Below are 21,089 nucleotides of genomic sequence, written 5' to 3' on the forward strand. Positions count from 1 at the left end.
AACTTTGCAATCCCAATTGAAGGGATAGCACGTGTATTGAAATTCACGTGTTCACCAGCACTATTTAGTAGGGATCGATGAATCTTATCTTGTCTGTTAAGTCCGAAAATTCATTCGGGGGTCTTGATATTGTGTTAAGCTATCTATTTACATAAACATATCAACCTCTTGGGTAGATACTTCCCTTGTTGACATTGTCAAAATCTTGTTAGACACTTGTATTCAACATGTCCCATTCCAATACTGAGCTTGTGCTCATTCCAGTCATTGCTGACATGATCCTATAGTTTCCAATGCTCCAATATAGCTAATCCCAATATCCAATCCAACTCCATCGCTAAATTTCAAAATCATAAGGTTTTTCCCATCCATGCTCCTTTCAATCAGATCCAGCCTGCATAATTCATTGCGTAACTTCCGTCGAAGTCGGGGAAGGGCTGTGTGGTACCCATCATATAAGTGGTAGTATCAGCCAGTTGTGTAGGTTTCTCGGGTACGACTTCCTCCTCCTCATCATCTTCTCCTTCACCGTCCTCCTCGTCGTCTTTGTCATCGTCCTTTTCGGCGGGTGGTTGCCATGTCTCCTCCAGTTTCAAGCCTTTACCAGCTGCTTCGGGTCGACGATAACTGTTGCCAAGAAGCTGTGACGACATCATTCGGTAGTTGTCAAGTTGAGGATCCGACAATGATAACTTGCTGTTGTCTGGAGTGTCGTACAATCCCATGCCAATCAACTCCTCTCCCTCTGGTTCATCATCAGACAGTGGATGATATGGTATCGAATCCTCTGGAGTGAAGGTAGGCTCAGGATGTTGAATAGGTAGAAAGTTATCTGGTGTGGGTGGGGCGGTACCATCCTCGAATCCATTTGCCGCAAAGTTGTTCCAGTCAAAATGTGAATACATTGTGGGATCTTGGTTGTCGTTTGTGTATGGAGCCTGAATAGACATCATATGATTTTCTAATGGTGTTTGTTCTGGGGTGTATGTCTGATCGAGTGGGTATGAGGTAGGTGTGGTATCGAATGGGTATGAGTCTTGATGATCCTCACTATAAGGCATTGACACAGGTGAAAAGCTAGAGTCTGGTGATCCGTATCCTGAGAAGACAGCTGGAGTTGAGGCATCAAAGTTGTAATACTCCTGTGAGTATGGGTATCCACTCGTAGATTGTACTGGTTGGTACATCTGTTGTGTAGATGGGTGCCAACTAACGGGACGGTTAGATCTCATTGACATCTGTGTTGGAAGTCCATTGTTCGATTCCCATTCATTAGTCGCCATCATTGGTTGCTGTTGCTGTTGTTGGTTGAGCATCATCATCTGTCGTTGGTATGAGCCATCCGACATGAGAGTCCTTCGTCGGTTCTGTTTTATGGAGCAACGCGGACTATTGTTGGTACTGTTTGGTTTGGTAACCCGCATTGGTGTCATATTTCTCTGTCCATTCGACATAGATAATCGATTTCGAGACTGTGAAGGTTGTGCCATTTGTCTCGAAACATTTTCCAGAAACATGCGAACGTTGTCATCATAACCCATCATGTTCGTTCCATATGCTGAAGTAGCATAAGTTGAATCCATTTTGTTATATCGTACAAGAGAGAATGTAGTATGAGAGAAAATGATTGCAAGTTGAGGGGTTGGAAGAGGTGTATAAGGTAGTAAGTATATGAACTAACGTCAACTGGACGTTAGTAGTCGAAGTATCATAGCCTTGATATGAACTGAACTAGAAGAGAATACTAAACTTAAATTATAAGAAAGGAATCTACCCAATCTTCCATGTGAGGATTAAATATCGGCAGTACAAATTTGAAAGACCAATATGCAAGTGACTTACCGTAAGGTTGCGGTATGTCGTCTGTGTCATCTGGCTGATCCTACGAATGTGTAAGGATTAAATCATAGGGAATTTGCCGGGTCTGAGCTTCTTCTGGGGATGCTAGACACCAGGGCTTTGTTGGCGGTCAAAAGTCAAAGCCCCTGGCTTGCAACATACGCAGATTCGAAAAGCCAGCGGTACAAAGGAAGACAAGGGGGTAAGCTACATCCCGCGGCTGGATACATATCGCGTACGAGGCTCCTCCGCCCCAGGTGGGTGTGTGGTAATCAAAAGGGTGAGTGTCAAATGATCAATTAACTTCCTAAAGAGGAGGAACTTGCTTTGCGAGGAAGAAGGGCGAGAAAAGGCGGTCAGGTTGCATCAGCACAAGGGTGGGATGAATTTCCATTTTTCAGGGGTGTATATATCAAGTAGCCGACGGGGTCCAAAAATGCCAGATGCCACTCTTCTTGATGTGCTTTGCATGGGTGCGATGAACATTCAGCATAATTAGTATAGCGACCTAAGCCAAATATGTGGCCTTCCCGTACTGACGCAGCAGCGCCTTTGGAAATTTTTAGATGTGGATATTTTCGATACTGTCGTTAGTGCACATGCTAAATTGTGGAATTTAGTTAGATTCTCGGCCCCATCGATGGTCCATCACAAAACGTGGGTAAGCTGGGCAAGCATTCCAATGGCTCCTACCTAAACTCCGTACTCCGTACTTGAAGAACCCCTCGGTCATTTAGTTAATGAGGAGGGTCATTCCATTGGGAAGCCTCGAAGGTTCACTGGTACTAATCTTGTGCTAACCTAACCAACTATTAAAAAGACGGCTCAAGCAACAGTAGCCTAATGAAGAGTACGTATTGCAGGTCGATACGATTAGGTAGAACCGCACAGGACAGGCAAAGCAGCACAATAGTACGAACAGTGAAATGCAGTGCTACCGACCAACTGCAATGTATCTAGACCTGGCATGGTCATGATACTTAGGTAGGTATCATGAAGCATCTAAGTGGCGAACACGACTCGTTCTACATACCCCATATCGTATCTAATACACACTACAACATGAATCTTGGCCAATATGTCTTTCCGAGCTCACCGCGTAATATTTTTTTCTTTCCCAAAGATGTGTATGCCATGAGCAATCAAATGAGCGAGCATATTGTCAAACAATCCTGTCAGATACTCCATATATTAAAATTCTGATGAAATGCAGATAGGGTAACGCACATTATTCTTTTTGCCTTATTGTATAACACCAACACACGCTATGTACGCTACGTTCGAAATTGGGAAAGAAGGCGAGACTTTTGACGGCGGAGAGAGTGGGGCAGCGGTAACGCGAGTAGCAGCAGCTAACTAAACTTATTTTGAGTACAGTCATAATTTGGGAATGGGATGATGCAGAAATAAATCACCGACCGTTCAACATCCCTGAGATCCAGGTTTGCGTAGAAAAACTTTACATGTATTAGTCTGTGCTAGGGTTCGCTAAGTGAGGATAATGGATTAGATGTGGATGTCGATGGATCTTGCTAGGGGATTGCGAACAACCCATGAACCAGCCACCAAAAAAGAAAAACTACTCATCACGAAACATCCAATGATATGCATCTACCAGCATCAAAAAAGCCTCTTTCTGAAACTATGAGCCACAGTTCCATTAGTGTAATAAGTGAGAAAAGTTAAAAAGACTCGGATGGAACCACTTAAGGAACGAAATGATAATTTCAGGTGCGTCAAGAATTGTCAATCGTTATCCCATCGTCACGAAAGCATGATGATCTTAAAATATCGGTCATCGCCATTCCTGTTAGACGGCGTTTCTAAGTTTGAGACCAAGGCGCTCAAAATATGGATGTACGATGTATGGGAAACATGCTAAATTCCCAGCGGTAGATATTCTCGGATATCAATTTTCCATGACCCATGGACTTCACGGGCTTATGGCTATCACATAATGCAGATGCACTATGCATATCGAGGCCTAATCAGTAGCCAGAAGGCAAAGCAATCATTAATGCACAGATTCAGTAACTTCATTGATGGAGCATGAACCCGCGGCGAAGTACAAGCAAGACGCACAAGTACAAATTGCATGCATGTGCAATAATAACTAAGACCGGCATGTAGTAAGCAGATCACCCATAATAATGAGAAGTAAAAACGTCTTAGACCCATGCTCCATGTTGGCATGCACTGGTCGGAAGCAGTCTCGACGAGGCTTTGTTTGGTCATCGAAGGCCCTAAGAAGCGCTTGAATTCCAAGGTTGTGTTTGTTTGTCTTAATCGCCCCTTACCCCCTCGTTACAAGCTGTCCGAGCTTCTAGGATTCTTCAGAATGAAGCTGCCAAGCGTTGAGTTATTCGATACGTTCCCTACCTTCACGGAGCTTATATCGATTTGAAATACACTAAACACTAAATATGTTTCGCAAGGGGCATGACATTGAAAAAGCAAAGCATAACAATGCTACAGCATCCAGGCGGTGAAACCGATTAGGTGTTAATTTGGCAAGTGTAATAGTCACCCACGTAATTGATTGCTTTTACCGTATCAAACCACAAATCCACGATGGTCTATCTGGCCATTAGACAACACGCACGGAAATGGCGGCGAGAACATGGTGCTTGCTACCGACCTAGTTTTCAAGCTCAACCTACGTTCATGCTCTCCCTCATGTGGAGTCACCAAATCAAGAATTAGATGAAATTTTCCATTGAATGATTATCCTCTCGAGCTTTAATCCAAAAGGGGTCACAAACCGGAAATTCTTTGTCTAGTGTATCATACACTGTGTCTGCTTGTGCAACCACCCCGCAATAATCCCAGTTCACCAGTATATGAGCCGGGCCCTTGGAAACTTGTACTATTGCAGAAAAAAGGCTAGCACGAAATGAATCAGTATTATCTTGACTGCAGCATCTATAGTGCTAAGCCTAATGACGCGTAAAACGACAAAATTCATCATGATGCCAATGGCTTTATTCGATAGGAGACTGCTTCACTAGTCGCCAAGGTAGATCTCACCCATGTGTCACTTTCTTCTAATTCCCACAGATTCCCCTTGCTTTTCCCCTCTATTGTCGATCGTGTTTCTCTTACCCGTGCCACGAATTTCATATCCATATTTCCAAGGATGAAGATATTTGGAGATGACAGAATCTAGGATCTAGAAGTTTAGAACGGACCACTCTTGCGCAAGCAAGGGTCTGCTTACTTTACCACACTTTTTTTTTTGGATCTTAAACGCTCGAGACATCATCATAGCACAGTGTGTGTGTGTATCCCATGCCGTATCCCTCGCCTCGCTCCGAATGGCGATTCAGTAAGAGAGATATGCCCGTCAGAAAATTTTGCACCCCAGTCGACAAGGCTGGGACTGGGACCGGCCTTCCTTTTTGGTTTTCTCACTACACCTACCTTTTTCCTGGAGACAGGCAGCGGGTGTAAGCTCGGTTGCTGAAAAGGAATTGAGACCCTGGCGAATTTTTGAGGGATCGCTAGATTTGCTAGTCGACCGACCATCCTTTTATACTAACGCTGCCCTTCATGTAAGCTTCAATCTCCATATAGCCAGGCGAGCTAGTAATCCTTTATGCTCCTTGAAGGCCCAAACTAAATACAGCATATTGACCGATATACCATCCTAAAGAGCAGAACCAATAATTGAACGCGATATAGTTTGAATCTATGATGACTTAGTAAGACGGATGCTCCAAATGAATCAAACCCGAGCATTATTCGACCATCATCTCGCGCCGATCAGCCATCATAATTGATCCGATCTATTGTGTTAGACTTGGTAGGTTTAAAAACTTTCAAACTCGTAACCCACTCTCAAGTTAATCAATTCCCGCTCTGGTCATCGCACCCTTATGCGAGCCTTTTCGAAACCTTCAATTCCAACATACATCCATACAGCTTGATCCTCGTTCGCCGTGGCCGATGGAGATGCTGCGTATGCCCAGTACCAGCCGATCTTATTATTATTGCAACACCTTTATCAGTTATAGATGGTCTCGGCTTTCGCACCGTTGCAGACGCTTGCATCCTATCTCGGCCCAAACTCCTTTGGCTGGACCAGGGCGAAGCACACAGTAACAGAATGAGTAAGTTCGGAAAGTAAAACAGGGTAAGGTAAGCCAAGTTATGCCTGGCTTTATTAAGTGATGTGTTTGGAACGACCCCATCGTGTTACATTGAAGAGTAAACAAGTGAGTTAGCTTATTGTGCCCACCTGATAGGCAATCTAATACAGAGATGCCGGCGCGAGTGATGGAGATTACCCTCAAGAGCTTGTGGAACGAATGGCTGATTGATGGTCGATTACACACAGAGGTCAAAGAGAAACACGATGGTGATTTGTATTTACGGTGTTCAAACGTGTGTTGAACTTTCGTATTTTGTTCTTTTGCATTGATGAAACCTAACAGTTAGATTTCAATAGCTTTTGGGTTTCTCATCTAGATTGTGCTCGGGGCGTTTAGCATAGTCAAAAGGTAACAAGCACCACGAGAATCATCATCACCCCAGCACCGAAGTTATCACAGCAGAACACTGCAATCAAAATTGATCGATGTGATACAACCTCCCTCATCATGTGAATGAAAGGCTCAGGGTGCTGTTCTCTGTTTCTGTTTATGGCGCGTGTTCCGCTCAGCACACTCAGCATGAAGTGTACGAACAGCACGGATACAAGACATTTTCAGCTGTCGATGAATCTCCATGGATGCGAGTGAAATGCAAACAACGGCCGGATGGAATGCAGCACACCAGCATTGATCGGAGACGAGATTTTTGTACCTGGTATCGTAGCAATCCATAGTGGCATCTCCATCTCGAGATTCATAGGTAGGTTCAAGGGTAGGATTGTGGATAAGAGGGAATACGGCGCAAAAAGGAACGAATGATGTCTAGCTCGCGAGGCTAGGCGTGGAAAAGTTGGAGACCCTTGTTTTGACTTCGACGTACGCTGTAGTCTAAAGGTCCGCAGTAAGTTCCGCAAGCACTCTCCGAAGTTAATTAGATGCGTGGGTTTTGTGTAGCTAAAACGGAATTCCATGCCCAGCATGGTTTGATGCTTATTTACCAACAGATCACGACGAATGAATCATGTCTCGTGGATCTGCAATCATGATGAAATTGTCCATGCTATCAATAGTTGAAATCGTCAAAACCCCTTCATTAGCACTCGCTATCATTGGCCTCTGCAATTGTCTAAAACTTTGAAAACCAACAATGATCGCAAGGATAAATTCCGGGCCCGCGTGAAACTTAATGGAACCCGGTTGTCATGATGAACCTTACTTTATTAACCAAATCTAAATCCAGGAGATCTCTCGGTGCTCATGTGTTCCCCACCATTAAACATCCATGGCAAGGAAGTTGGAGGGAGGGATAGAAGTATCGAAGCCTAGGAAGGAGAGGGGCAGTGACAATGCAGCAAAATTGAATGACTGGATTAGCGGTTGGCCAATTTCGACTTTTTCTCCGATAAACAGATGAGAGCCATCATCTAAGCGTTTCGACAAGACACATGAGCCTCACGCACACAGCTGAAGCGATCCTCTACTTCATACACCATGGACCATAGTAGTATGACAGAGTGGTGGACAATTGCTTACTAAATTACCAGCCTATGGTTTTAGTTTTTCTGAAAACATTGTGTAATGATAGCCATTAATAGTTACGGTACCTACCGGTTCTGCGGTAGTGTAGCGTCTGCTATATGTGGAGGTCATATCCTAGAGGTCTCGAACTTCTTCCGGTGATACTCGAGTACGAAAGTTCGAGCCTATAAGTGGTGATGAGCGCAATTTACGAACATACGTGGTAGTGGACCAACACCATCACGAGCTTGGGTGGTGGCGGAGGTTGCAGTTCGTAATTCGTATCATATTCGATGAGGGGGATTTCTGCTTGACAGGCTCAACAGTTTCGACAGGGAATAAGATTTCGATACTGTAATTTATAATGTAGTATTTTCACGGCAACGGCAAGGCAAGTATCATTATTGGATTTAGATTGGTGTACACCACCACGATAATACCAAGAACTCAGCCACACGACGATTTGACTCATGAACTGGATTCGAGATTGTTCGGTCTTTCTTGGTAGGCTCGGTATGTTTATATGAATGGTGTGGATAGGTGTGCTTGATATGCCATATGGAATGGTAAATGTAAATGAACATCGGATGAACGGTATGCCATGGCATGACTAAACTCCGGTGTACGCGTTCTGCAGCTTGGATAGCCTCTTTTCCGGCCTGAAATAGCATTCGTGTTTATTGATTGATTGAGTGAGTGTAAGGATATCGCCTTGTAAGATACGATGGAGCAGAGATGAGAAAACTCATGGATGGGTGTGCTCGAAAATGCTGATGCTTCCGAACTTCGGGATGAATGGTTGAATTGGATGCTGAAATGAGCTCAATGTTACGACGTTATTGGAAATGGTTCAATGAAAGCAAGCAAACGGCATCCTAACACTTTTCGTACGATGTATGGTTAAATTGACTGGTTGGTGACTGGGCGCTTTACCAAAAGGTTTCGTTCTCACCGAGATTGATAGGATGGTTGATCGTCTCACTCAACTTTCTGTATGGATCATACGGAAACGAAGGAAGGTAGGGCGATAGTATGGCAATGCATGATCCGACGGGAGGTGTTTCCAGTCGAGTAAATAGGCATGGCACCGAATGTCCTCTTACTGATCTCGTACTTTCTCTGCATCTCCCTGGAAGAAAGGAATTGGACTTGTGTCATAGAGTCGGAAGTGGGTTGGTTGTCACTAAGGGTGGGTGATTTTCCTACCCTTTGCTTTCTTTCGGTTGGTGAAAGGGTGCGAAGGATGGGTGTTGGAGCGTTTTTGGTGCTGTACAACGCATCCGCATCCAAGATTCCAAGTGTGGACGCATTGGGCTATTATCGGTGTAGGCATCAAAGGTTTGCTTGCACAGCTAGGTTGATGTAATCCAGGGGAAAAAACTAGCAAGGCACGAGATCATGAGATTCTCTCTGTACAGGTGTGGGTTGCGTGGGAAGGAAAATAAATGGGATAACGTGCTCATTACTTCTTTCAACCATGTTTGCTTGGAAAATTAGATGAAAAAGCATCCAGATCCAGGAATCGTAAATGCAAGGTCCAACTCCACACACACAGGCATACGCACACTTATACGGTATACACAGGCTGTAACAACGATTTCATGGTTAGGATGTGTGAATGAACCCGATGTGTACAAATTACGAAAGTATATACTTCCGAACGGAGCAGGCGATAAGTCAATCTATCTGATCATCACCATCCTTCGTGGCTTCAATCTAGGATCTCCTTACATTTTCATTTGTACTCGGGGCGATGATGGGCGGGACATGGTCTTGATACAGTCGTCTAACTACGTATTGCAGTGCTGCAATGCTGCAATGCTGCGTCGTTTGCATCGTTAGCATTGCCGTTGGACTGCATTAGATATGTATTCGGCTGAGGGGGTGAAGCGACGATGAAGGGGTAAGGGAAGAATATCTAGCTAATGATACCCTGACATGAAAACAGGAAGGTTTGCGTAGTATGCGTAGAGGTTAATATATATGAAATACCTATATGAACTACATACTCGTCCTATCCCTCCTGCATTCATGTATTGAAGAGGCATAGCCATATCTATTGTTGACATTTCACTGTTTCCTTATCAATAATTCTGACATTGGTGGGTGTGGGGTGATAGGTAGCTTGGGTATTGGTCAACTGGCTCGACAGGTACACCAATGGTATCAATCCAAAGCCTACACGCCAATGTTCATTGTAGTGAGGTAATCAATGACACGCATTTTGAAAACTTCATGAGTTGGATTGAATTGATTTCATAATCATGGATTCAAATTTTCAGAGAGGACTGTCACGGACAACACAAGTCAGAAGAAGCCGAAGTTTTAGTAAAAATCCTAAGTAGACCTTTACCATGGTGAATTTATTTCATAGAAATTCAATGAAAGAGAGCTCCTGAATTCGTACATTCCTCAGTAACTTGTCACATTATGAGGGGTAGCTCTTAGAGCGTCATTGCAAATTAATATTCCAGCTTCCAATCTGTATGGTCCCACGAGAATTGATCCAAAGACAACACAATACAATTGAAAGAGTAAGAATTGATAATCATCGAACAGATGGCCAGTTCAGCACCGCCAAACATCTCTCTTCCAAGTAGGGATCAATTTGATGCTCATGATGAAGTATGCCATAGCAATACGAGAGCCTGCGAGTTCAAGATTGATACCGCATTAACTAACACCGGCAGGGTCATTCAAGTGCAAGTGAATCAGAGTATCAACATGCGCTGGAGGTAAATTTATCTCTCATCCTCTCTCCCATCTGCGAAATCATTGGAGCTTACGAGACACCCTCTTCCCGCAGGTAGTTTTCGATGCTCAAAATGCGCATCGTAGGAAATCGTCTCTCGTAACGGCCGATACACCTGCAGCCACTTTCCAGCGAAGAAAGAACACAGAATGTTATGTACACGCATTGCTCGAAAGTCAGAGGAAAAGCGGGAGGGCGTCAAACAGTGGCTTGGAGGGAATAGCAGAAACTCTGGCTTCACGCAGAATCGCAAGCGGGATGGATGAAATTGATGACAAAGAAGATGCAGTGGTTGATACAAAAATGCATTTCCATGAAGAGGAAAGTTGTGGCCAGGTCGATGAAACTTCTTGGAGAGATAATATCAATGCGAAAGATTCGGCACAGCCAGCTGAAGATGATACAAGTGGGAAGGTACAATTACAAGCTGATGGTGTGGATGCCGGCGCGACGCATAGTAGACTTCTTACAAAGAAACAACTTTCGGACATGGCTTGGGGAGTGAGGGAATTGAGTAAGAGGCTGGGTAGTATCAGGTTGAAGCTGAAGGTTAGAACGGTTTTTATCCTTACAAAGGCGCATGATGAGAGCTTGATTGCGAATACGAGGGAGGTTACTAGATGGCTTCTAAGTCCAGAAAGACAGGTTAGATATACGGTTTTCGTCGAGGAAAATCTACGGGATAGTAAAAAGTTCGACGCTAAAGGGCTACTGGATGAGTTGGAGGAGGCGGAAGAAGGAAAGATTAATGGTGATAAACATAAGAGGCTGAGGTACTGGTCATCAAACATGTGCAGGACGAGACCTCACACATTTGATTTTATCGTCACCTTGGGCGGTGATGGGACAGTTCTATATGCAAGCTGGCTGTTTCAAAGAATTGTACCTCCAGTTTTGAGTTTTGCACTGGGAAGTCTGGGATTTCTCACCAAGTTCGATTTTGGAGATTTCGAGAAACAATTGACCACTGCATTTAGAGATGGAGTCACTATCAGTCTCAGGTTAAGATTCGAAGGTACAGTAATGAGGAGCCAGACGAGGAAACCCAAGGTCGTCAAGGATGGTGAGAATGGCGAGAATGGCGAGAATGACGATGAGGACACAACGCCGGAACGAGACTTAGTAGAGGAGTTAGTGGGCGAGGAAATGGGAGACGAGAGAACTCATCGACCAGATGGTACATATGAGATTCTCAATGATATTGTGGTTGATCGAGGACCAAATCCCAGCAAGTAAATATCACATGACAGTGAACAACTTGGGTCAGCAAGGACTAACAAGCAAAAGCCATGTCTTCTATCGAGATATTCGGTGACGATGAACACTTCACGTCCGTCCAAGCAGATGGTGTTTGTGTTGCCACACCCACTGGCTCCACTGCCTACAATCTCGCTGCCGGCGGCTCCCTCTGCCATCCTGAAAATCCCGTCATCCTCGTATCAGCCATCTGCGCACATACTCTCTCATTCCGTCCCATCATCCTCCCAGATACTATTGTACTTCGTCTTGGTGTTCCATACGATGCGAGAACCAGTAGCTGGGCGAGTTTTGATGGGAGAGAGAGGGTGGAACTGAGCCCGGGCGATTATGTGACGATTAGTGCTAGCCGTTATCCGTTTGCCAATGTGATGCCTCAAGGCAGGAGGAGTGAAGATTGGGTGAACAGTATCAGTGGGAAGTTAGGATGGAATACGAGACAGAGGCAGAAGGGGTATAAGGAGTGGTCTACGTGAGAATTGGTGGATTTGTTTGTGGTGCAGAAAGGGGTTTTGATATTGGGTGGAGATATTGAAAGGGGAAAAGATGAGAATGGGTTATGATATATAAGAGATGGTAGGAATTGGCGGTGGTAGTAGCAATGATAATGGAGTTATCCAAAGTTGAGTAGTACTATTGCGAGATGTTTGCCCCAGCTAAGACATCATTGTCAATGGTTGCTCCTTTTTGCACATTCTTCTCGTGGGCGAATGAGACGATAATCCACACCAGCCACGAATCTAGAAAAATCAAACCAGTATTTGTTGACTTCACCGCTGTGTGGCTTTGAACCTATAGCTATCTGATCTTGTACAAGTGGTGGTCTGATCCAAGTTTGGTCTGCTCAGCCTCCATTCTCGGTGTGTATAAATATACATCTCGGCATGATCCCTTTACATACATTTATCTCCAGAAATATGCAAGCACAATAGGCCCGCAAAACCTCGATCTTCCAGCATTGTAAAAGCCATGGACATTGCCCATGGGATAAAAAAGTGGACAATCATTATATGTGTTCATAATTGATCATAATCTGTATGCTATACCGATACATGCAATCTCAATACTCAAAAGATGAGTTTAGTTTGTTTTGTTTTGTTTTGTTTTGTAGTTCTGCATGAACTTTTTGAGCGATCGAATTTTGATTTTATGGGGTTTAGTGGTCTTGAATGCCATAATCCCTTAATATCTATCACGTCGTTTCAAGAAGATCAGAAAAAAAAATCCATGGCCGATATTTCTTATAAAAGCATGTTTAAAAACTGGAGCCGATGACACTTTCAATGGTGGAATGGGCTATAAAGGGGTTCTCGTGTATGCCGGTACACTATCATCTAATGGGATCGTATTTGCCCCACACTTTTTTTGGTAACCATTAAATGCTCGTATTGGTACGTGATGGAATCAAAATGTATATAAACAGGAGGATTCGTGATGTTCTAGATACTCAGTTTGGAGATCAACATTCGCTCGCTTTACTCAATCGTTTTCCATAGTTCAGACAATATGAGTACTTTCACTTTGCTTGCCTTGACGGCTGCTGCTTCAGCGGCTGTTTTGGAGCTGCCAGTTCATATCCAAAATACATATGTAGGTTACACTATTTTGAGCTCGAAATGGATACTAACAAGACTTGTCTCTAGTCCTCAGTAGAATTTGAAGTTGGTACTCCAGCAAAACCATACAGATTCCTGTTCGATACCGGATCCACCACTTCCTGGGTCAATGGTCGTAATTGTACAGACACTTCATGTCCTAACATTAGCGGATTCGTCCGAACTCAATATAATGAGTTGAATTCGTCTACATCTGTCGATTTAGACCAGTATGCCAGCATTCCATATATTGACGGTGATGTTCTCGCCGGCAATGTATTCTCTGATGTATTTTCCGATGAAAAAGGAACGTTGAGCTGGAACCAAACTTTCATGGCTGCAGATGATAGTAGCTGGCGTTTCATCACCGCCGATGGATTCCTAGGCTTGGGTTTCTCCTCGATTGCGGAGAACAAGACCAGCTCGCTTGTAGAGACCCTTCTTTGGGAGGACAAACTTGACGAAACTCGTTTTGCTCTTTTCTATGGAACGAACCTCAACAACACCGGTGTCCAGGATGGTGTTTTGACTATTGGTGGAAGTCATGAAGATGTTTATGTCGATGGAGAAGTAGTATACATGCCTCTCCGCGTGGAGAGCCCATATGAGCTCTGGCGCGCACCACTCCGCTCCGTCAACGTTCTTGCCGCTCACGAGAATTCAACCGTAACCGTGCATAACGGTAAACTTCCATCTACAGACGCACCAGCAAATACCTGGCCTAAAGCAAACACCACCTGGCCCATGTACGGCGCAGGGACTGCCGTCTTCGACACCGGCGCCGGACGCATCTCGCTTCCCTCGTCCATGATCGGCGCCTTTTATTTCAATCTCGGTTGGAATATCACAAAGTTGATGAATGGGGAAGAAAGAATGCAGTGTGAACATTTAAATAGCACATGGGCTGTTTCCCTCACATTCGGAGAGAGTAATGATGAGAGTAACGATGTGACATTTTCAGTCAGGGGCGATGAGTTTTTGACTCCCGGTGAACAGTGCATGCCACCTGTTGACGACAGTGGTTCAAGCAGCTTTTCTCTCCTCGGTGCTGATTTCTTGAGAAGACACTACTCTGTCTTTGATTTTGGTGGAAGCAGAGTGGAAGACTACCAGCCTAAAATCGGGTTCGGAAAACTTAAGGAAGAGTATGATTATCTCAAGTAGTATATATCGCCATGTGTAATTTGTCAGAAGATGGTAATTAGTTGACGTTAGCAAATCTATACATATATCTTTTGTAATGGAATCACAAATAATATGAATTATTCAATCCGAATTCTATGTGCAATCTTTCAATGGAGTATGTTCATACATGATGCAACTTACTATCTTCTCCTAAATCCTTAGTTTCTTTATTTAACGGTGCAGCTTTCCATACAGAGAAATGAGATGCCAAGTAAATTAGATTTGAGTTTCTCCATTTGTGCTCTCTCTCTCTCTCTCTCTCTCTCTCTCTCTCTCTCTCTCTCTCTCTCTCTCTCTCTCTCTCTCTCTATACTTTAACAACCGCCTGGTTCTAGTAGAAAGCACCAATACAATGATAAACCTACTCGGCTTGCGTTGAACCAAGTCTCCCAGACCACAATGCATTGTTAACCTATGTACTCATTCAGAATCCCCATCCTAGATTCTCTAATGGAGAACCTCCAATGCTCCAACCCAACCCCCACCCCCCCCTAAACCGAATCTCTTCTTGCCTCAAACCCAAGTATCCAACCGCACACAACCACAAGAATGTATTCCAAACTTCGATATTCAACATCTTCACCATCATCGATGGCGAAAAACATGCGTGCATCATCCTTGAATCTCGTATAATTTTGAGATTTTCTAAAATAGCTCAACCAATTTCTCAGTACTTGCCCGTCGATTCATGCACTCAGATGCGAAGGAGTAATAAACAAAGCGTAGCTAATAACAAGAAGACTAAAGATTTGATACTCTCAAGTATTGTAGTCGACAGCCACAGTGAGAGGCCAGCGAAAACGTTTACAAAAGCTTAACACTCGCTGGAGATACTAGATTCCCTTCTTTGTGCAGACAACATGCATGCTGACACAAGGCATCTTGAAGGTATTCAGAGGTGTAGATCATTCTAGACACGATCGGGAGGATCTGGGTATACACTCTAGACGTAACCTGATTCTTATGGATGGATGCCTTGCATTATTTACCCACTTCGGATCTAGGCAGGATGAGGTCAAGATGAGAGCGTGCAGAATCACGCATGAAAGTGGCAATGAACAGTGAGGCATTGGGAAAACAAGACGCATAAGAAGTCACAAATTTAAAATCATATCAAATGATGAAATTTGATGGTTTCAAGTGTACATTCATTCATAGATTTAGCTCTATATTCCGTGATTTGCCCCGCTAACTCACCTTACAAGATATTTGAATCTTTACTTACTTCATTTGAGTATGGCGCCAAATTTTACTTCCTGCAGAATTCCAACATCTCCTCATGTCAGCCCCTATCCAGCCATTGGTCTACAATTCCCCATTCACCCCATTCCCCACCTCTTCTCCATCCGCACCCTCCTCCTTTAGAACCCTCATGAAGTCCTTTACCAACTTCTCATGACTTTCCTGCAAGGTTGTCTTTATAAATCCCATCAACATCCTACTCGCCCTCACAACCCCCTTCTCCTCGAGCACCAATCTTCCCTCCCCAAGCATTAACGAGCTTTCCCCCGGCCCCGCTTCTCTCACAATCCACGACGTCACACTATGTACCCCCATTGGCGCATGCGTAACACTAACCAATCCATCTTCGCGATCTTGGAGACTCGATGTATAAGTGATTTGATCGGGGACAAATCGTTTTGCCCAGCCGCCTCGCCATCCTCCTCCATTGTCTCCTTCCGAGGCGGCGGACATATCATCTGTTACTTCCCAAATTTCACAGGGACAAGAAGGGCTTGGCTGGAGGGATGGGGGCTCGGTTTTGAAGAAATCGACGGCAAGGATATGCGTGGGTGGGAGGAGAGTGTGGGCTGTTACTAGGGGGTTCAAGCTTATCATTTTCGTATGGTTGTGTAGTAGAGAAAGCACCTGGGCCTTTGGGATATGAGGAGGAATAGGGGTGAGAGTGAGGGTTTGGTGAGTTGTTGTGAGAACTGTCCGATAATATCAGTTGGCAAGGGGCTTGTGGCGGAAGGGAGAAGTGATACTCACAAGACATTATGCCACGCTGAAATGGTATTATATTGGGATTAGGATTAGCAAGTTGAATGGCTTATCGTTCTAGCTCAACTAGAAGCTCAATGTGTTGCGATTGAGATGTGGTTGAGATTGTCCTTTCGGGGTCGATCAAGTTGTTCGTGTTCGCAACCCGGATTGTTTCAAAAGCTAAAGCTAGAGAGAGCCACCTCGCTGACGAGGTTGAACCGAGACAGGTTTTTGGAAGAAAGTTTTACTTACCATATTGAAATGGTTGAATACTCTGTGGAAATGGCTTACCTCTGATGTTTGACTTCGAAAAGGGGTTTGAAAAAGAGCCCTTCCGGAAATGTTCGTTCTCTAACTCAAGGAATAACTCTGAGGGATGTTGTTGACTTCATTTGGAAGTTTTAAACGGTGCCGAAGCTGCATAAACACCTCAAAAGTTGGAGCTTTATTAGAGTCGATGAGAAGAGAGCAATCTCGACTGAGAATTCAGAATTGAATCAGAGTACATGCTCTCGTTTCTTCTCATTGCAGTTACGAGCTGTGAGATTAGATAGGCGGCGCTCTACTGTTATAAAAGTATATATATGGATCAATTCAACACATCTCCAGATTTCCAAACTTCGTGAAAGACCATGGACGGAGTTATACCTTGATGATGGCCGATCATCACGTGATGCTGATTCACCCACTCTGCCGCTCTCCCACTTTCTCCCCCAGGTGGAGTCCCCACAACATAACAACGAGCTTTTTCAGCTTGCATATTGTTATGGGGCTGAGATACACACTAGACACAACCAGAGAAGGACTTTCAATCTCCAATCGTGTGCGAGAACATATCTCTGCCAACGATCTGAGATGGAAATCCTATGGCAAAAGAAAGACCTACATCTTGTCTGTAAGGCTCCATTTGCATGTAACGTTGCCCCCAGTCGCATTTCTTGCATTACCTAGAGATCTAGGGAAGCACGTATGATGATGATGATCGGCTGCAATGTGCTGTGCTTGAGCCTTGAGTATCCCGACTCTCGAGAGTACTTGTTTAGGGAGCTCAAGTAGCTAACACGGATCGACGCAAGCGCTCCTTCCAGCAAATGTATCGGTTACCGCTGTGCCCCTGTTGTGCACCCGTACCAACCGAACATTTTCCTGATGTAAAAAGAAAAGAAGGGCATATCTAATATCTATCTCGTCAAAAGTCACGACTCGATCCACAACTCGGATTCATCTCCGAAGCTCTGCAGCCTGAGGGAATCGAGACTCCTTCAACTTGTATGGAGATAACTGGAACAGTAAATTTTGATCATCCTGCTGACAAGAAGAGCATCCAATTTTTCAGATGAAGCAATCACGGTATCTTAAAGATACCATGAAATTACAATCAATTTCTTGCCACAACCATTTCTCGTATCCACCACGGAGTAGACCCCCAAAAACAGCACACCTCTGTATTTCTGTCCTCTCACACTTATACCTCGGCTTTCCTCGAAATTCGGATCATCTCACCGTCTTCGGTATCTTATTGATGATTCGTCGTTTTTCTCCCATTCTTTATATTCAATACCAATCTAGACACTTTAGCGAAACAAAGTACGAGGACCCACCCCCCCTTCATTCGACGGAAAAACTTTCTCCAGGAACTTAAAATTCGAAGAACGGATATCATGACACAACCAACAAGTTTTATTATTGCTTGTTGACATGGACTGAATCTTTAGATCTGAAAATTTTCTAGGCATCCGGGTATGGCTTATGAGGCTTTAAGTTAAACGCCAGGAATCATGAGCCACTACCGTCATCAAGTGTTTTGATGGAGATCTTTGTTTGTTTCCCTATAATCTTATGTCTCTCACTACTTCTGGAAAAAGGCATAGCATTCAGGCTATATTACATGTATGATACCAATAGAGAATCTACGGCTGTTCCGGAAAAGAACTTTACAGAAGCGACATTGTTGTTTCGGGTCATGTGTTCGGGTAGAGTAGCTCGAGTACCAAGTAAACAACTAATAAGCTCTAAAAACTAGTCTTCCCCGAATCCCCAATCTCTCCACAAAAATGGAAGGATCCACCAACATAATTTTTGGCCCAGTTTTTCAAAACAACAAACCACTCGACTAGTTGGCGCGCAAATGAGCTCTGACAAGCGCCGATCAGAGTCTACTCTAGGTGGAAAGTGTTGTATTGCTTATGCCATCCCATGCCCAGAGATCGTCGTTCATACCGCATACCTCGTGTGATACTGATGGGGCCCTGGAAAGGCGTTATGCCTGCATCCCATTTGATGATACCCAAAGAAATCTTACTGTTGATCAGTACCAGTTTTGTCCATTTTGGAGACAGCAAGCTTCACTCTTCGAATCATGTCAACTTTATAATTGAGAAATACTGGTAGCAAGTGAAATCCAGATCAGCTGTCAAATGGCGGGGAAAGAGCAACCCCAAAGTCTTTCCAACCCATCAAACCCATTTAACAAGGACATACCCCGGGATGATTGACGTTCAAAGATAAAACTTTGGGAGGATCCATAACTAAGATTCGGCCCTTCTCTTTCAACCCACTTGCTACATCTCCAGATTCCATTATTCCAACATTTTTCGTGCTCCATTATTACCCCAATCCTTCACTTCCTTTTTCTATATAAGTCTTTGTGTCGATCACCGAGACTCTCGCTGTTCCCTTCTTCTCTATCAATCTCTATCCTGCCTTGAAGAAGGCCAACTTCTATTTTACTGTGTGCCACACCTCTACTATCAGCATAAGAAAAGGTTTAGTTGCCTGATCACCAATAAACAAGATGATTATCGGTAACGTCTACTTCATCGCGGCCGTGGCCGTTGTGGGTGGTGCTCTATTCGGTTTCGATATCTCGTCTATGTCCGCTATCATCTCAACTGAGGCATATTTGTGCTACTTCGATCAAGGAGGAATTGTTAATGGTAAATGCACTGGTCCATCTCCAGATGTTCAAGGTATGAAGAGATTCCTACTCTCAATTGCCATTGTAGCGAAGGCTAATTCGATACAGGTGGTATCACTGCTTCTATGCCCGCTGGAAGTTGGCTTGGAGCCTTATTGTCTGGGTATATCTCAGATATGTTTGGTAGAAAGAGATCTATTCAAATTGGTTCCGTCATCTGGTAAATATCCCCAGTTTTCATATTTTACATGAATATCTTGCCTAACAAGTATTCGCAGGGTCCTTGGCTCAATCATCGTTTGCGCTGCCCAAAACATTCCCATGCTTATCGTCGGACGTATCATCAACGGTCTTTCGGTTGGAATCTGCTCCGCTCAAGTTCCCGTCTATATCACCGAGATTGCACCGCCATCTAAGCGTGGAAGACTCGTCGGTTGCCAACAATGGGCTATCACCTGGGGTATTCTCATCATGTTCTACATTTGCTATGGTTGCTCCTTCCTCAAAGGAAACGCTGCTTTCCGTATCCCATGGGGTCTTCAAATGATTCCAGCTGTCTTTCTTTTCTTCGCTCTTTTCTTCTTGCCAGAATCTCCAAGATGGCTCGCTAGAAAAGACAGATGGGAGGAAGCTCATCAAGTCTTGTCTCTTGTCCATGGCCGCGGTGACGCCAACTCCCCATTCGTTGCTAAGGAATTGGCTGAAATTAGAGAAGTCGTTGAGTTCGAGAGAGCCAACGCCGACGTTACCTATATGGAGTTGTTCAAGCCCAATATGATTAACCGAACACACATCGGTATCTTTACTCAAATCTGGTCTCAACTTACCGGCATGAACGTTATGATGTACTACATCACTTACATTTTCACTATGGCTGGTTTGGGTAGCAACGTTCTTTTGCCTTCCTCGATTCAATTCATCATCAACGTCGTCATGACAATTCCTGGATTGATCTGGGTTGACAAATTAGGTCGTCGCCCTGTCCTTTTGTTCGGATCCATCTTGATGTTGATTTGGCTTTTCATCAACGCTGGTGTCTTGGCCACATACGGAACAGTCCCATACGAGGGACAATTCTCTAGTGCCGCCGAATCTATTTCTATTACCGGAGCACCATCCAAGGCCGTCATTGCTTGCACCTACCTTTTCGTTGCATCATATGCACCAACATGGGGTCCAGTTTCCTGGATTTACCCACCTGAGCTTTACCCTCTCCGTATTCGTGGAAAGGCAGTCGCTCTTTCTACCTCCGCTAACTGGGCTTTCAACTTTGCTCTTGCATACTTCGTTCCACCTGCATTTGCCAACATTAGATGGAAGGTTTATGTCGTTTTTGGAGTCTTCTGTGTTGCTATGACCCTTCATGTTTACTTCATCTTCCCAGAAACCAGTCAGAAGCCTCTTGAGGAGGTCGAGGAGATCTTCGACTACTCAAAGCCTGGAAGCATCAGATTCTTGGGTACTCCAGCCTGGAAGACAGGCGTTGATAAGAGAGCGGGTCGTTTGGAGAGAGGAGAATTCGATGCTGAGGATAAACTTGGTCCTAGTGTTGCTCATCATGACGGTGTTACAGCTGTTAATGAAACTTCTAAGTCTGAGTTGTAGACTGGAGTTGAATAGAATGAAGTAGAATAGGTGGATGGAATAAATGGAAGAGATGGAAAGTTTAGAGGTGCTAGCCGAAATAAGGCATGGTTTAATGATGGTGTAAGATTCATAAGTGGATGTATGGGCATTGGTGGTTCGCTTACTTTGCTTGATGATTGAGAATCATGTGGAATGATGGATGTATGAAAATAGGAAGATGGATATTAATGATGGGATTTTATGTGAAGGAAAAGATGGGTAGGAGGATCATTGATACCCCAGATATATATGAGAATATGAATATCAGAATATTGTTTCTTGTTACTTTGTTAAATCTCCCGGGCGCAATTGTGTAGATGTTT

At 44.1% G+C, this 21,089-nt stretch overlaps 5 protein-coding genes across 6 annotated transcripts; 3 read left to right on the forward strand and 2 right to left on the reverse strand.

The window, feature by feature from the left end:
• Positions 1 to 78: 78 nt before the first annotated feature.
• On the reverse strand, positions 79 to 1,906 carry BCIN_08g00700 (hypothetical protein). The gene has a single exon (XM_001552482.2). It carries the CDS (start codon positions 1,581 to 1,583, stop codon positions 384 to 386), a length of 1,200 nt encoding a protein of 399 aa, XP_001552532.2. The 5' UTR covers positions 1,584 to 1,906; the 3' UTR covers positions 79 to 383.
• Positions 1,907 to 9,384: 7,478 nt separating this feature from the next.
• BCIN_08g00710 (hypothetical protein) lies at positions 9,385 to 12,396 on the forward strand. 2 transcript variants are annotated; one of them, XM_024694345.1, is made up of 4 exons: positions 9,385 to 10,073; positions 10,139 to 10,183; positions 10,255 to 11,432; positions 11,488 to 12,396. In XM_024694345.1, exons 1-4 carry the CDS (start codon positions 10,008 to 10,010, stop codon positions 11,513 to 11,515), a joined length of 1,317 nt encoding a protein of 438 aa, XP_024550133.1. In that variant the 5' UTR covers positions 9,385 to 10,007; the 3' UTR covers positions 11,516 to 12,396. The 2 variants fall into 2 exon arrangements, with proteins under 2 accessions (XP_024550133.1, XP_024550134.1); XM_024694344.1 differs by having other exon boundaries at positions 10,255 to 11,428.
• A 483-nt stretch (positions 12,397 to 12,879) lies between these two features.
• Bcap14 lies at positions 12,880 to 14,321 on the forward strand. The gene is made up of 2 exons (XM_001552478.2): positions 12,880 to 13,047; positions 13,101 to 14,321. The coding sequence occupies exons 1-2, from the start codon at positions 12,964 to 12,966 to the stop codon at positions 14,214 to 14,216; spliced, it is 1,200 nt and encodes a 399-aa protein (XP_001552528.2). The 5' UTR covers positions 12,880 to 12,963; the 3' UTR covers positions 14,217 to 14,321.
• Positions 14,322 to 15,365: 1,044 nt separating this feature from the next.
• BCIN_08g00730 (hypothetical protein) lies at positions 15,366 to 16,845 on the reverse strand. The gene is made up of 2 exons (XM_001552477.2): positions 16,230 to 16,845; positions 15,366 to 16,171 (listed from the first exon to the last, which is right to left on the reverse strand). Exons 1-2 carry the CDS (start codon positions 16,234 to 16,236, stop codon positions 15,543 to 15,545), a joined length of 636 nt encoding a protein of 211 aa, XP_001552527.1. The 5' UTR covers positions 16,237 to 16,845; the 3' UTR covers positions 15,366 to 15,542.
• A 1,336-nt stretch (positions 16,846 to 18,181) lies between these two features.
• Positions 18,182 to 21,074, forward strand: BCIN_08g00740 (hypothetical protein). Its single transcript, XM_001552474.2, has 3 exons — positions 18,182 to 19,192; positions 19,249 to 19,360; positions 19,419 to 21,074. Exons 1-3 carry the CDS (start codon positions 19,018 to 19,020, stop codon positions 20,743 to 20,745), a joined length of 1,614 nt encoding a protein of 537 aa, XP_001552524.1. The 5' UTR covers positions 18,182 to 19,017; the 3' UTR covers positions 20,746 to 21,074.
• The last annotated feature ends 15 nt before the right edge of the window (positions 21,075 to 21,089 follow it).

This window comes from Botrytis cinerea, chromosome 8, assembly GCF_000143535.2.
Source record: "Botrytis cinerea B05.10 chromosome 8, complete sequence".
Lineage (NCBI taxonomy): Eukaryota > Fungi > Ascomycota > Leotiomycetes > Helotiales > Sclerotiniaceae > Botrytis > Botrytis cinerea.